This window comes from Pongo pygmaeus, chromosome 17 (genome assembly GCF_028885625.2).
Source record: "Pongo pygmaeus isolate AG05252 chromosome 17, NHGRI_mPonPyg2-v2.0_pri, whole genome shotgun sequence".
Taxonomy (NCBI): Eukaryota; Metazoa; Chordata; class Mammalia; order Primates; family Hominidae; genus Pongo; species Pongo pygmaeus.
This window is the reverse complement of record NC_072390.2, coordinates 35852988-35869570: the sequence shown is the minus strand read 5'-3', so window position 1 is coordinate 35869570 and position 16583 is coordinate 35852988. Positions and strand designations below refer to the sequence as shown.

Sequence of the window (16583 nt, the reverse complement as noted above, 5' to 3'; positions counted from 1 at the left end):
TTGCAGTGAGCTGAGATTGTGCCACTGCACTCTAGCCTGGGGGACAAGAGCGAAACTCCATCATCTCAACAAAAAAAAAAAAAAGGGGGGGGTGAGGGGAGAAGGAGGGGCATGCGACCCAACATTAAGAGTGGTTACCTCTGGAAGTGGGAGTGTGTTTCATTTTTAATCTCAGAATTCTCTGTACTTTGTTACATTCTCCATGTTTTCTTTCTTCTTTCTTTTTTTTCTCTCTCTTTCTTTCTTTCTTTTTTTTGAGACAGAGTTTTCCTCTTGTCGCCCAGAATGGAGTGCAGTGGTGTGATCTTGGCTCACTGCAATCTCCACCTACTGGGTTCAAGTGATTTTCCTGCCTCAGCCTCCAGGGTAGCTGGGACTACAGGCGTGAGCCACCACGCCCAGCTAATTGTTTGTATTTTTAGTACAGATGGGGTTTCACCATGTTGGCCAGGCTGGTCTCAAACTCCTGACCTCAGGTGATCCACCCGCCTCGGCCTCCCAAAGTGCTAGGATTACAGGACCACTGCACCCGGCCGACATTTTCCATGTTTTCTGCATTAAGCTTTATTACTTTCATAATCAGAAAAAATGGAAAGAGTGCTGCATTTGCTATACTACAATTTATCAGAAGAAAATTCATGCCAGGCACTGCCATAGAACTGCAGTAATGCTGCAAGACAGAGGCCAGCAGGCTACAGGGTGGGGCCTTCACCACTGACAGTGGCCCCAGAGGAGCCCTCAGCATACAATGCTTGCTGTTAACTGTTTAGAAAAGCCATTCATTCATTCATTCATTCTAGGAAACATTTTGTGCCAGGTACTAAGCCATTTAGCACAAACATACAGCTTTAGGACCTGGAAGAAAAACAGGGCCTTTGTGCAAATAAGAGATGCATAATAACCATGAGAAGATTAAGGGTAGAAAAGACTAGGGAAAATGGTACAGGCTAGAGTTGATAAAATTGTTTTTAGCCTATTACCAAGCTCTTCCTTAAATGTTTACCCAGAAAAGTATTTTGTGGCTGTTCAACAGTCACGTTTTCCAAGCATCTCCCCCCTGGAGCTGGGTCTGGAGAGGATGCCAGTCCCTGAAGGCTCCTCTGAAGGCCGTTGGGGTGTCAGTAAATGCCTCTGCCTTCCAAATTCCTACACACCTCCTGACTCATGTCTCTCACTCCATGAAAGAGAAAAGAAAGTACTGACCCGAGGTCCCTGTGACAGCGCTGCTATTGCTCTGGGGCCGCTCCAGGTCGATAAGCAGCTCATCGGAGTCATTCTCACTGACAGCAGCTCTCTCCTGCTCCTTCCCGCTGAGGTCCAGGGCAACAATGGGTCCCCGGATGACCTCTTTTGAGACATAGCAGCATGCCAGACCCACCTCCTGCTCCAAGGCCGTGCGAGTTAAATAGCTTGAGTCAATTAACCGGAGGTCACAGTACTTCAAAGACCTGAACAAAAGTAATTGTGTTGTTGGTGAGTCTATCTGGCCAGGCACGCAGTGTGTATGTGTGCCTGGTGATCTGGATGCAACACACAGCAGTTAAAATCATAGGTTTCAGTGCCAGGTGAGCCTTGACTGAAACCTCAGCTCTGCCACCTCCCAGCTGTTATGACCTTCACTTCTCTGTGCTTCATTTTCTTCTAATATAAAAAGAGTGGATAGTGTCGGGTTCATATGGTTGTTTTAAGGACTGAATACATGTAAGGCATTTAGGGCACTGCCTGACATGCACAGTGAGCATTCAACTAATGCTTTTATTGTTGTTGTTGTTGCCCTCCAGTCTACGGAGTCTAGATCCTTGAGGGGTGCAGGAATAGCAGATTAACAAAGACAAAGCACTTTATAAAAAAAAAAAAAATCCTGCTTTTCCTCCCTGCCTCTCTGACATTTCTCAAATGTGGCTATCGCCCATTCCCAAAATTGCTGGGTGCTCTCTGAAAAGCTAAAAAAAAGAAAAAAAGAAGGTTGTATGGCTGTATTTCTTATATCCCTGCATTAAACAATCCTCCTTCTCATTACCTGCCAAACAAAGGAAATGACTGGGCCATTAGCCAAGTTTTAATCATCAGTTCAGCTGGGCAACTGATGAAAAATAGAATTAATTATTGAAATTGTACCTGGGAAAGGTTTCTCCAAGAGGATCTTTGCCAGTTAATATCACAATACAAGGTAGACCGTCTAAATCTTGGTATGTCCGAGGGATCCAGTCTTCTGGTTCATTTCCTCTCCAACTCTATAGAAAGAGACCCATATATTAAAACTAAAACTCTCATTTAAGTTTCCACCTTTTTTACAGGTTTCTAAGTCCAGATTTTAGACACACTGTGCTTTCAAATTACTCCACTAAGTGTTTATATATGTGTATGTTATGTATATTTTAACTGCTACTACGTCACATATACAAGGCACTTCTGTAGGAATGAGGGCTGTAGTTTTTTATCTCAGTAGGATAAAACAGGAGATGCTGGTATACCTCAGACATTAGTAACACAAGCCAAAAACACATACAATGTGAAATACCCCACTAGTGATGGAAACCTTACAGAAATCCTGGCTAAACTACCTGAATCAAGGCACTTAAATATACTTTCTTCACACATTGGAGAAATTCTTGGGATCGGAAGACTGAAAAAGAGTTTCAGTTGTGAATGACTCAGAAAAGAATCTCAGAATACCATTACAACAGACATTTCACCAAGAAAATATGAAAACACTGAACCACTCTTGATAGTTATTTTCCCTCCTTCTTGCTTTACTGACTTTTAAAATAACTAATAAGCAATTATTGGCTTAGGGCCTTGAAAGAATCTCTCTCAAGAAGGCTAAAAATATAACCAGACCTGGATTGAGAAAAAAACAACAAAACGAAACTGCCCCTCATTTGGAGGGGTAATGTAATTGGCTCATGGTTTCTCAAAGAATCTATTATCAATTTTTCATATAAACACACATATACACAGACATACACATCTTTAATAAATGGAACACCAATCTTGAAAACGAATATATCAATGAAAAGTAATCCCGCCAATCTGAAAAATATTCAAAAGTAAAATGATCTTACAAATGTGTCTATTTTATTTAGAACAGAAAGAAAAATGACCATCTCTTAAGTAGATAAGGTGGTTTCTACTACTTTTCATTAAGTGTGTAGCATGTACCTATACTTTTTATTACCTTTCTAGCAGGAGTTATTATAAGCAATGAACTGACATTTCTGATAATGTTTTAGGGGAACAGACTAAGAAGCAAGGTGTTAAGTAATGCATACAATTTTTTTTTTTTTTTTGAGATGGAGTCTTGCTCTGTTGCCCAGGCTGGAGTGCCGTGGACAGGTGTGAGCTACAACACCCGGCCAGTAATGCATACAATTTTATTTTAAAATAGACTGGTACTTCCTTTGCTAAGCACAAAATGGGATAAAAAGAAAGTCACCAGGCAAAAGATAATAGGGTTTGATTGATGATTTGCTGATGCCTAGAAAAGGCTCAATAAAGAAAAGCCAGTCTTTAGAAATAAACATTCCCACAATCACTTCAAATAAAATTTCTATAATTTGTAAAACTGGAAGAAGCTTAACCATTCTTAGGCTTTTACTTGTTGTCCAATCTTTTATTATATATGTGCATACTAAGGGGAAATAGGGAATCTACGTAACTGTTCACGAGTTTCACAGACTTTCCGTGTTTTAGAAAAATCAATGTGTCAAAAAGATTTTTTTAATGCTAGAAGAAAAATTCTCTGTGAAAATTTAATTTTCCATACCATTTCATGTCAGGGGGAACCGTAACATTGTCTCATTTAAAGCAAACCATTCTGGAATAGAAATCACTTCACTGATTACCTTCACACTGGACGCATGGTATCCCTGACACTGGGTTTCTCCCTGAATGTGTTTTATCTCCCAGAACTATCTCTATATAGGTCATGGCTTTACCAGGAAGAGGTCAGGTTATATTAATGGAATAACAGTTAAAATGTTTTACTGTATGAGGACTTTTTTTTTTCTTTTTTTTGAGACAGGGTCTCACTCTCACCCAGGCTGGAGTACAGTGGTACAATCTTGGCTCATGGCGACCTCCGCCTCCCGGGTTCAAGCGAATCTCCTGCCTCAGCCTCCTGAGAAGCTGCGATTACAGGTGCCCACCACCACACCTGGCTAATTTTTGTATTTTTAGGAGAGATGGGGTTTCGCTATGTTGGCCAGGCTGGTCTTGAACTCCTGACCTCAAGCGATCTGCCTGCCTCAGTCTCCCAAAGTGCTGGGATTATAGGCGTGAGCCACTGCACCTGACCTATATGAGGATATTTATTTTCAGAAAATTAGTAGTCAAATCTCACTTTTACTCTTGATCAACCACAGCTAGCCAAACCCACTATAAAATGCTTTTCCATCACATTGCTCCTTCTGATGACTGATGGCTACAGTTCTACTGTGCGTCAATCAGGCCCTCAAGATGATTTTATTGCAGAAGCACTTAACACAAAAGATGGGATGATCACTGAGTTCAAGGATAATACAAGGCTTAAGACCAAGGACATCTAATGAAAGCTTCACCTGCCTTCTGGAGGAACTGACTTAAACTTCGTATCCTTCCAAAGGGGTCATGATCAGTATAAGTTAACCACAATACACAACAGGATAATTAGGGGTAAGCACAAAAATAAGATCACATAATAGAAGTAGTGTTAGATTTTACCCAAAAGTAGAGATAGAAGGCACAATCTTGCTATCCTGAAAATGGTGAAGGAGGTTGGTAACTTAGAAATAAATGAGTGAACCAGAATCTACTTGACAATTTAGTCTTGCTTAGGATGTGAACGTCCCAACATGATCTCATATGTTTACTCCCACACAAATACAGAGTATAAAAAGGACTGATGTGATCCAGTGATTTTGAGAATTTGGGACTTGTCTATTTTTATATATTTTTAAGAGACAGGGTCTCACTCTGTTGCACAGGCTGGAGTGCAGTGGTGGGATCATAGCTCACTGCAGCCTCAAACTCCTGGGCTCAAGCAAACCTCCTGCCTCAGGCTCCCAGTAGCTGGGACTACAGGCATGAGCCATCACAACGGCCAGAATATGGGACTCTCTTATGCGTACTTGTTGCCTGGCAGCTACTCATACCAATTGAGGAAGATGTCACTGCCTTGAGAAGTCATAACTTGAGGCCCCCTTCGTTTAGGGCACAGTGATCCTCAACTAATGTCCCTTTGAAAGCCCTGCAGGTGATTCTGATGAGCTAGCAGCCAGGTGAAGAACCTCAGGCCTTGACTGTGGTTTTCCAACAGTGGTCCAGAGGGGTAAATTATTTAGGACAGACTGATTTATACTGACTTAGTGACTGGCCCTTCTGAACACATGATTGAAGACTCTGTAAGTAGCTTCACTTAATCAGTGTCAAAAGAGACTAGGAGAAGACCCAGCAGCCTCACGTGCATTTAGGTCATCTCTGGCAACAGATGTGGGAGAATCAGCATGGTGCTGCTGATTGTCCGCCTTTCCAAATTCTTTTTTTTTTTTTTTTTTTTGTTGAGACAGAGTCTTGCTCTGTCGCCCAGGCTGGAGTGCAGTGGCACAATCTCAGCTCACTTCAAGCTCTGCCTCCCGGGTTCACGCCATTCTCCTGCCTCAGCCTCCCAAGTAGCTGGGACCACAGGCGCCCGCCACCACGACCAGATAATTTTTTGTATTTTTAGTAGAGACAGGGTTTCACCGTGTTAGCCAGGATGGTCTCGATCTCCTGACCTTGTGATCTGCCTGCCTCGGCCTCCCAAAGTGCTGGGATTACAGGTGTGAGCTACTGTGCCCGGCCTCCAAATTCTTCATCATTAGCAATATTCAAATGGTCTCAAGCCCATAATTCAGGTCTCCATGAATTATACTGTAAGAAGCGTTTCTGGAGTTTTGTAATTCATCCTAGGAATTCCACTGTAATGTAGTCTATGACTATAACATAAAATTGTGAACATGTATCTATATATGAAACATAAATGTTACAACTTCTAAATTTAGGAGTTTCTATTTTTTGGACAATTTTATTTGTTCCAGTTGCTTATCAAGCTAATACAAGATATTTTGTCTGCATTTTGGATTATTCAATTTAGGTTAGCTAACTGAACACAAGAAGAAGATTTACATCTCCAGAACAATTTTTTTTTTTTTTTTTTTGAGACAGAGTCTTGCTCTGTCGCCCAGGCTGGAGTGCAGTGGTGCGATCTCAGCTCACTGCAAGCTCCGCCTCCTGGGTTCACACCATTCTCCTGCCTCAGCCTCCCGAGTAGCTGGGAATACACGCCCGGCTAATTTTTTTTTGTATTTTTAGTAAAAACAGGGTTTCACCGTGTTAGCCAGGATGGTCTTGATCTCCTGACCTCGTGATCCGTCTGCCTCGGCCTCCCAAAGTGCTGGGATTACAGGTGTGAGCCACTGCGCCCGGCCCAGAACAATTTTTGAACACTAAATAATCATCCCCAAATTAGAAGTCTTAGAGATTATACAGCCCAATTCTCTCATTTTGCGGATGGGAAACCGCAGCCCAGGGTGAAAATGCAAATTCCCCCAAGACTATGTGCCTTCTTTTCATAAAATTTGTGCTGAACCAGATTTTCCTTAACCCAATTTAGCTCAGTATTTAATGTATAGGGTGCAGATACAAGTTGGTCTAACTCAGACATACAGTAGCTAGCTCAGTTCCATACCAACATGTAGGTGGATATTTGATTAAATGCTTTCTAATGGCTAGGCCCCACTGGATTACAGGCCCAGAAAAACCGAGTCAGGCATAGGTAGGGAGTTAGGTTAGTTGGTTGAGGGTTCTACTCCTCTCACCCTGATGCCTGACAGGAGAGGAAGGGCAGAAGCAGTCAATCACTGGCCGTGCAGAGGGAGCAGTGAGGGACTCAGTCATGCACTAAACCCTTCTGTAGCGAGCCTGGCGAAGTCTCAGTCCAGCCAAAGCCTTGGGGCTGAGGGTCAAAGCAAGTAAAAAGAAACAACAAACTGTTGAGGAATCCACATGCAAGAGGGCTAGGAACAGTTCTGAGTACTGAAGATGAAACAGAATACTTTACCGACTCTAGACATGAGCTCACAGAGAGGCTAGATGAACAGAAAAGAATTAGTGAGTTGAGGATACTTAAAACATTACCCCACAGAGGTCTCAGAGGACAACTTACCTTTTTTTCTGAGAAAACAGATGGCCATGGGCTACATGCATCTTGAACAAGGCCAATAAACATGGGGTCAAATTGGGTCATCTCATTTTTTGCACCTGCAGTTGGAGAGCATGGAAGACCAACTGCATGCACTAACTGCATGCTATAAAGGGGCTGGGCAATCTTTACAAACTGGTTCTAATTAAGAAAGTGAATATGTCCCTTAATTTAGCATTATCATTGTCATGGAATCACACATGTGATTCTATTAAACTCAGGCCCCTGAGCCACCTATGTAGGATTCCTAGAAAAGAGAAACAAATGGTATTTTAAAGGAGAAATGTCTGTCCATTGCTAACCTTTAATCGCGCCACAAAGTGAGTTGCAACACTGAGTTCGGTGGCTGGGTTCCCAAGGATGATCTCAAACCGATACTGCAGACCCAGTTTGTCACGCACCTCCTGTAGCCGCTCCTTGGCTAGCATCGCCAGCTGCACCGAGGGCACCCTGATAATGAGCATGTGTCCCCTCCCACTTTTGTTTTTGCCTGGGGAGCTGATGAGGTCATCCATAATGCTGAGTGTTTCTGGTGTGCTGTGGTCTCGGAGTGACGCCATGGTGGTGAGAGCCATCAGGGCCTCAGAGTACTGCTGGATGAGAAGATAGCAGCGGACGACCATGCTGTGCAGCCTGGGGTACCTTCAACAGAACACAAGGCACTAGCACTCAGGCAGCAGGGCCAGCTGGGAGCAGCAAGGCCTGTGCAGTAAGAATGCAGATTAAGCATGGTGGGGAAGCGGCTACTGATCAGTGGTGGGGCTTTAGCTCTAGAATGACCTGGGATCCCACATCACTGGAAGGAAAAGGTCGAGCTTCCAAAGCATGTGAGTCAACCTGTTGGGATAAGTACAGCACAGTAAAGGGGTTTAGAGATTGTCTAGAGACCCTCTCTTCTCAAAGTATGGTCCATAGACCACCAGCAGCAGCAGCACCTGGGAGCTTGTTAGAAATGCTCAATCTCAACACCCCAGACCTACTAATCAGAATCTGAAGCTTAACAAGACTCCCGGGGAATTGCATGCACATTAAATTCTGAGACACACTGGTCTATTCCATTCATTGCCAGCATAGTCATTATGGATAATCCCTGGATCCTCACCTCTTGCTGGTGGTACTGGGTTAGAACGGCAGCACTGTCCACTTATTTCTCTGATATATAAGATTACAATACAGGAAACTGAGGCATTAATGTAATATCTGTCGAGTATTAGACATAAAAAGGGTAATTATTACTACTAATCTGAGGTCAGCCTCACAGATAGCAATCTCTATCTTTCCATAAACTGTTCCTTGGTGCTGGAGAAACTTAGAGCTGACTGGAGAAATAGCACCCCCTAGTGTTGTAGCTTCATCACCTGAGAGCTGGCTACGTCAAAGGAGCCAAGCAAATCTGAGCCTGGTAGCAGCAGCAGCAGCCTCTGGTACCATTTTCCCCTAAGCCTGGACTGCCAGGGAAGAGGATCCCTTTGTTAAAATTGGCAGTTTTTACAATTGTAGAGGAGGTAGAAAACAAATCTCTCCTTTTGGTGCTACGCCTCAGCCAGGCCTGATGACAAAATGAGTACAAATGGGCAAAGAGGACCCAGTTACAGGCATGAAGAGCTGCTAGTCAAGAAAGCAGGTGCTTGGCTACCCTGGGCACACTGCCCAGCAGTACTTCTGCTGCTGAATAAAAATAAAATTTTTTAAAAAAGAAAGTAGGCTGGGCGCGGTGGCTCACGCCTATAATCCCAGCACTTTGGGAGGACAAGGTGGGTGGATCACTTGAGATCAGGAGTTCGAGACCAGCCTAGCCAACATGGTGAAACCCCATCTCTACTAAAAATATAAAAATTAGCTGGGCATGGTGGTGGGCGCCTGTAATCCCAGCTACTTGGAAGGCTGAGGCAGGACAATCACTTGAACCCGGGAGGTGAAGGTTGCAGTGAGCCGAGATCATGCCATTGCACTCCAGCCTGGGCTACAGAGTGAGAGTCTGTCTTAAAAAAAATTAAAAAGAAAAGAAAAAGAAAGAAAGTAGGTGCTGGCAAAGTGGGCCCTGGGTCCAAGGTTGGCCAGGGCTCTCGTGGCACCTGGTAGAATAAGGCTGGGGCTGTGCACTTTCTTTCTGGTTGCCATTTGGTAGCAGTGCAGCCACCAGCAGCTGGGTAGGCTGATGGGGGAGTTCACCTTTGTTCCATTCTATAATTCTACTTAAAATACAACAAGTGGTCCACTGGCCTTGCACAGAAAACCTCCAGGTCAAAGAAATGCCAATGACAGCTATCAAATGAATAACACATGAACACTTTTGAGGTGTTTTAGAACTGGAAAGGACCAAGATGCCCTGTATATGAACAACTCTGCCTTTTCTTTTTCTTTTTTCGAGATGAAGTCCCGCTCTGTCACCCAGGCTGGAGTGCAGTAGTGCAATCTCGGCTTACTGCAACCTTTGCTTCCCGGGTTCAAGCAATTCTCCTGCCTCAGCCTCCCAAGTAGCTGGGATTACAGGCATGTGCCCAGCTAATTTTGTATTTTTAGTAGAGACAGGGTTTCTCCATGTTGATCAGGCTGGTCTCAAACTCCTGACATCGGGTGATCCGCCCACCTCAGCCTCCCAAAGTGCTGGGATTACAGGCGTGAGCCACCGCACCTAGCCCACTCTGCCTTTTCATAGAAAGAGAATGAGTTCAGGGGCAGAGAGAAGTTCAGTTGCTTGTCCCAGTTCATACAACTGATCAGAGACAAAGCTAGGTCTATATTTTATCCAGTCTCTAGCAATGTCTTCACACATTGCAAGGATTTAGCTGGTTGGGTAGAAATGAAGAAATCCTTCAGTTCAATAAATCCTGGGCTGGTCCCTTCAGGTATTCAGTAAGTCATAGCTACTGTTAGGCTGGGGTGACTGGGTTGGAGGAAATAAGTATAGATAATCTATGTTTCAAGCTTAATGCTTTTTGCTGGGTCACGTAGAAAAGCCAAAGTTAGAATAAATGGTAACTTTGCTATCTGGCATTTCTGTTTCATACTCTGAAAGAATCATGAAGTTAGAAGTGCACAGCTTCTCCAATCTGTGAAGCTTGCATTAAACAATACTTACAACTTTTGTAGCACAAAACTACAATAGGAAGTTGATGGGATCATCATTTAAAATAAAAGTTAGGAAACTCTGAATGATGTTACCAGAAAAAGAAGATGCATTTCAAGCTGGTAGATGTAACAGGTGGGTAGGAACGCTTAAAGGGGGTACTCATGGAATGGTTTTGGAAAATTAAGACTACATGTGCTGTGAAAGGATTAATGTCACAGTTTCAGTTAAGACTTCCCAAATCCAACAGCTGCAAAAATATCAAACCCTACTTGAGCCTGTGCTCTTTCCGAATGCAGTATTATAATTTGCTGAATAGGATGCATCCATAGGTCCTCATTTTAATTTCCTTTTCTTTTTTCTTAGCAAAATCATGGGCAGGTTTGTTAAATAGATGTTAAATAATATGATCAATTAAAGCCATTCTAAGAACTACAGCTACTAAAAATTAGAATTCGCCTCATAAAATAAAGCCCAATCGCCCCAACATTGGATGATCAAACAGAATATTGTGGAGGGCAGAAAGGGACCTTTATTAGGTTAGGTAAATTCTAATGTCTCTACCTACCTCTGAATCTATGATTCAAGGTCACAGAGGGAAAAAAAACTCTTTCAGAGTTTAATCTGGAAATGGGGATTTTTTTTTTTTCTTTTTTTAGAAAAGGGAAGAGAAGACAGCAGAGTTATGTTCCTTAATCCCTAAGGCCAGGGACTGGAGGAGGCGCCCCAAGAACTGAATTCACCTCAATTATCTGATTGCTTTTTAATTTCTTCCAGTGTATACTTCAAATCTCTCATAGTAAAGTTTAGTTTTTACTGAATCATCTTAGGGTCCTTGCCTGTGGTGGACAGGGGAGAAAAGAGGGAAAAATGTCAAAGTCTGAGGCGTAGGGTAGGAGAGGCCGGAGCTCAGAGAAGCAGGACTTTTTTTTTTTTTGAGACGGAGTCTCGCTCTGTCACCCAGGCTGGAGTGCAGTGGCGTGGTCTTGGCTCACTGCAAGCTCCGTCTCCCGGGTTCACGCCATTCTCCTGCCTCAGCCTCTCGAGTAGCTGAGATTACAGGCACCCGCCACCACGCCTGACTAATTTTTCATATTTTTAGTAGAGACGGGGTTTCACCGTGTTAGCCAGGGTGGTCTCGATCTCCTGACGTCGTGATCCGCCCGCCTCGGCCTCCCAAAGTGCTGGGATTACAGGCGTGGGCCACCGCGCCCAGCCAGAAGCAGGTCTTGAATAAGCAAATCCCTCTCTGCCCTATCCATCTCCTGATGATGGCAATGAAGTATGACCGGGAGCTGACTCAGCATGAAAAGTAGTGCAATGGCCCACTTTGGTTGTATTTTCCTTCATTGGTCTTGGATGATCACATAAAACAATAGTAGGGCATCTTAGGAAAGGCTGTTTTAATTTGGCCTTTGCATGTCATCTGCAAGGGCTCCATCAAACACCCCGTAGCACTGACACAAAAGGCTTTTGGCTATTTTAGATCTGCAAGTACAGCTAGAGAGAAGAGCAGAAGGCCTTATTTACTATTTACCTCTCCAAGAGTGTGTTCACCATTTTTTCAAAAGTCTCGTCACATCTCAGAAGTGGGCTCGTGATCCCCCACTGCAGAGACTTGCTGTACTCATTCAAGCCAAAGTACAGCTTCTCCTCGCAGCCCACGTCCTCCTGGTTCAAAATACAGAGCAAAAACCCAATAAGGACAGGATACAGTGTGTCTTGTTTTCCAGAAAGTGGGGTTTACAGAAATAACCCCTGTAAGAGGTTATTTCCTGACAAGTAAGAAAAAATATTGTTTCATTATGTAACCCGACACCAACTCTAAAGTCATCTCTGAGGCACTAAGTGAAACTTGTTTTAATTTCAAAGGAACTGAATATGTGATTAGTGGAAAGTTGACACACTTCCTTCAGGCACATGGTTCATTTTCTTTTTCTTTTGTTGGGATACACAAGGTCAGACAGCCTCAATTCTCAGGCTTTTTCCCTGCTGGAAGTAGTTCTCTATACAGATAAATAGGCTCTCCTCAGAACGCTCTAGAGATTGACAAACTCCTCTGTTACAGAAACCTTAACTTTTCTGACATCATTTCATAATGAGAACTCATAAAAGCTTATCTTTGCAAACAAATTTTACTTTAAAAATGGAATATATGCTTTCCTTTAACAGGATCCACAGTATTTAACGTAGCCCCCTCTTGATGAGTCAGTCATCACTATGAAAATGAATAGCTATTTCAGGATATGACACAAGGATGCCCTCAGAGGATCTTGAGAAGTGTGACAAGTTGTTTATCCTTAAACTCAGAAGCTCTACGATATTAAATAAGCTTTTTGAGTTCATGAATCTGTTTTTGTTTATAGTTTTCTTTTGCATCTTTTCTACATTAGTTTTTTACAGTCACTTCTTGCTGTCATGTTGCCTGTGCCATTTGGTCTCACTTTTGTTATTTTATTTTTGAGACCAAGTTTTGCTCTTGTTGCCCAGGCTGGAGTGCAATGGTGTGATCTTGGCTCACTGCAACTTCTGCCTCCTGGTTTCAAGCGATTCTCCTGCCTCAGCCTCCCGAGTGGCTGGGATTACAGGCGCCCACCACCACACCCGGCTAATTTATTTTTTGCATTTTTAGGAGAGACGGGGTTTCGCCACGTTGGCCAGGCTGGTCTCGAATTTCTGGACTCAGATGATCCGCCCGCCTCGGCCTCCCAAAGTGCTGGGATTACAGGCGTGAGCTACTGTGCCTGGCCCACTTTTGTTATTTATTATGTGTTGACGTTTTTATTTAAGCACTCTCCAACTCATAAAGGAAATAAGGCAGCTTTAGAAAATGTAGTAAGATAAAGGCTGGGCATGGTGGCTCACGCCTGTAAACCCAGCACTTTTTTTTGAGACCAGCCTGGCCAATATGGTGAAACCCCATCTCTACTAAAAATACAAAAATTAGCCAGGCGTGGTGGCGGGTGCCTACAGACCCAGCTACTCAGGAGGCTGAGGCAGAAGAATACCTTGAACCCGGAGGTGGAGGTTGCAGTGAGCCGAGATTGTGCCACTGCACTCCAGCCTGGGCGACAGAGCGAAACTCCATCTCAAAAAAAAAAAAAATTTTTTATATATATATATAAATATATATATATATTCTCCTGCCTCAGCCTCCCAAAGTGCTGGGATTACAGACATGAGCCAATGTGCCCGGCTGGTTCTGAGCTTTTCAGTAACCATCTAAAGAGAAACAACTGTATGATTTATAAGGTCCATAAGATAAAAATAAAGCATGTTTTAACTGGCAGCTTTTTATTTTTTGAGGCCCCCCCAAAACCCTGCTTTTAGGAATAGGGTTTGAGAGTAAAGAGGCTTTATGAGAGCACCGGAATATGTTCTTAGAGATACTGGAGACTGACAACATAGATTGAATGACATCTATTTTCAAGGCTAGAAGCCTTTACTTATTTCCTTCTGGGCTTAGCTGTGTTCTGGGTAACTGTGTCAAATAAGTCATTTCACAGGGAAAAAAGTCATTCATCTAAGTTTCCCTCCTCATCTGGACTGCAGACACAGAGTCATTTGGAAAAGCTTTATGAAGTGTGTACTTGGTCTTCACATTTCCCTCTCACCCTTGGCCCCTGTTTCTTTGGGAAAATATCAAATCCTATTCTGAGCCTGCTGCTCTTCCTGACACAGCATCAGAACTGCTGGATACGATGCATCCACCTTGCATCCACCTTTCCTAGTTTTTATTTCTCTCTCTTTATTCTTAGCAGGTTGGTAAATAGATGGCCTGTGATTAACTAGAGCCAGTATGGGTTTTAAGAACTAGAGCTACTAAAACTTAGAATTAGAAGTGAATGGTTTCCCCATCTGTTCTGTTTGCATTAAACTGTAACTATGGTTTTGTGTTACAAAAGTTTTAATAGAAATGAGCGGAACCATCCTTTAAACTATGTTTAAACAGTTATGAAACTGAATGATTTTACTATAAAGATATGTTTCAGGTATCATAAATTGTATGACTTATTGAATCACTATTTCCGGGGGGAGAATGTCCCTTCTCATAAGGCAAACTCCCCGCTGTGGAAGGCCTGCCCTCTCAGTGACCCTCCATGCTCCCTGTGCTTTCGCTGCTGTCTCTGCCTTTGCTCCTGTCCAACACTCTGCTCTCCAGACGCTGTTCCCTGGAAGGTCACCAAGGACTCCTGAGGCCAACGCCAGTGGTGATGACTTGTTGGCCCTTGGCCTCACTACCCTCTTGGCAGTTCTCTTTGTTATTTTCTTCCATGATTCTAACCACACCAGCTGCTTCAATAATCATTGTTTGTAAAAAAAAAAAATCTGTAATCTACACAATGGTGTGCTCACCTGCATCTTAACTCAAAGTCAGTCTCATCTGCTCTCCACAAATCAAACTTCTTTCGGGCCAGGCGTGGTGGCTCAGGCCTATAATCCCAGCACTTTGGAAGGCCGAGAAGGGCAGATCACTTGAGGTCAGGAGTTCAAGACTAGCCTGGTCAACACGGTGAACCCCCATCTCTATTGAAAATATAAAAAATTAGCCAAGCGTGGTGGCACACGCCTGTAATCCCAGCTACTCAGGAGGCTGATGCAGAAGAATCGCTTGAACCCGGGAGGCAGAGGTTGCAGTGAGCCGAGATCGTGCCACTGCACTCCAACCTGGCTGACAGAGTGAGACTGAGACTCTGTCTCAAAAAACAAAACAAAACAAAAAACTTCTTTCAACTTCTTTTTTCCAACTAAACGGAACACCTCAAAAATATTTCTGGTTCTTCTCTCTCCCTGAATAAACAAATCCTAGAAAATGTACCATGTCTCCCATCCATTTTACTACCAGGACCATCATTCTGATTCACGTATTTGTTTTTTTTGTTTTTGTTTTTTGTTTTTTTTGAGACAGAGTCTCACTCTGTAGCCCAGGCCAGACTGCAGTGGCGTGATCTCGGCTCACTGCAAGCTCCGCCTCCTGGGTTCACGCCATTCTCCTGCCTCAGCCTCTCGAGTAGTTGGGACTACAGGTGCCCGCCACCACTCCCGGCTAACTTTTTGTATTTTTAGTAGAGACGGGGTTTCACCATGTTAGCCAAGATGGTCTCGATCTCCTGACCTTGTGATCCGCCCACCTCGGCCTCCCAAAGTGCTGGGATTACAGGCGTGAGCCACCGCGCCCGGCCTATATATTTGTTCATTCTAACCCAAATTATCAGAAAAGCCACTGACTGATCTACTCTAATCACTTTGACTTAGCCTCTAGATTGAATGAACTGCCTCTCAGTAGCTATTAAAGCTGAACATATGAGTACTTGATGACACAGCAATTTCACTCACAGAGACCCAAAAGAAATGAATACATACGTTTACTAAAGGGTGTGCCAGGATGTTACAGCAGTACTATGTAAAATAAAATAGGATGGATACATGAATTGTGGTGGACATATAATGTAACACACACACGGAGCAAAAAGAATGATTTACGATTCATGAAAACTACAAATTTCACAAACATAATGTTGAGCAAAGGAAGTCAGATACGAGAGTACACACTCCATGTTTCCATTGATATAAGCTCCATACTGAGCAAAACAAATCTGTAGTACAGGAGGCCAGAATAATGTTACCCTTTAGTGGCAGTGCCTAGAAGGGACACAGGACTTCTAGGGTGGTGGTAATATTCTGTTTCTTGATCTGAGTGCTGGTCCCACAGGTGTGTTTAGTTTGTGAAAATTCATCAAGCTGTACATTTGCATTGTTAATATAAACAAGAAACAGGTAAATTCTAATAATGCTCTCTCTATATATAATGTATATAATGTGTACATTATACGTATACATATATGTATATAATGTGTACATTATACGTATACATATATGTATATAATGTGTACATTATACGTATACATATATGTATATAATGTGTGCATTATACGTATACATATATGTATATAATGTGTGCATTATACGTATACATATATGTATATAATGTGTGCATTATACGTATACATATATGTATATAATGTGTGCATTATATAATATGTATACATATATGTATATAATGTGTACATTATATAATATGTATACATATATGTATATAATGTGTACATTATATAATATGTATACATATATGTATATAATGTGTACATTATATAATATGTATACATATATGTATATAATGTGTACATTATATAATATGTATACATATATGTATATAATGTGTACATTATATAATATGTATACATATATGTATATAATGTGTACATTATATAATATGTATACATATATGTATAT

General features: G+C 42.5%; 1 protein-coding gene across 6 annotated transcripts in view; it reads right to left on the bottom strand.

Annotated features, from left to right (window-relative positions):
- The window catches only part of GREB1L (GREB1 like retinoic acid receptor coactivator), a 287870-nt gene that overhangs the window by 26751 nt on the left and 244536 nt on the right, over positions 1–16583 (bottom strand). For all 6 annotated transcript variants that reach the window (XM_063653474.1, XM_063653473.1, XM_054460340.2 and 3 more), the window contains 4 exons: positions 11827–11960; positions 7522–7861; positions 2119–2234; positions 1204–1448 (listed from right to left, as the gene is read on the bottom strand). In XM_063653474.1, coding sequence (XP_063509544.1) covers positions 1204–1448; positions 2119–2234; positions 7522–7861; positions 11827–11960 — 835 coding nt within the window. The remainder of the gene's footprint in view (positions 1–1203; positions 1449–2118; positions 2235–7521; positions 7862–11826; positions 11961–16583) is intronic.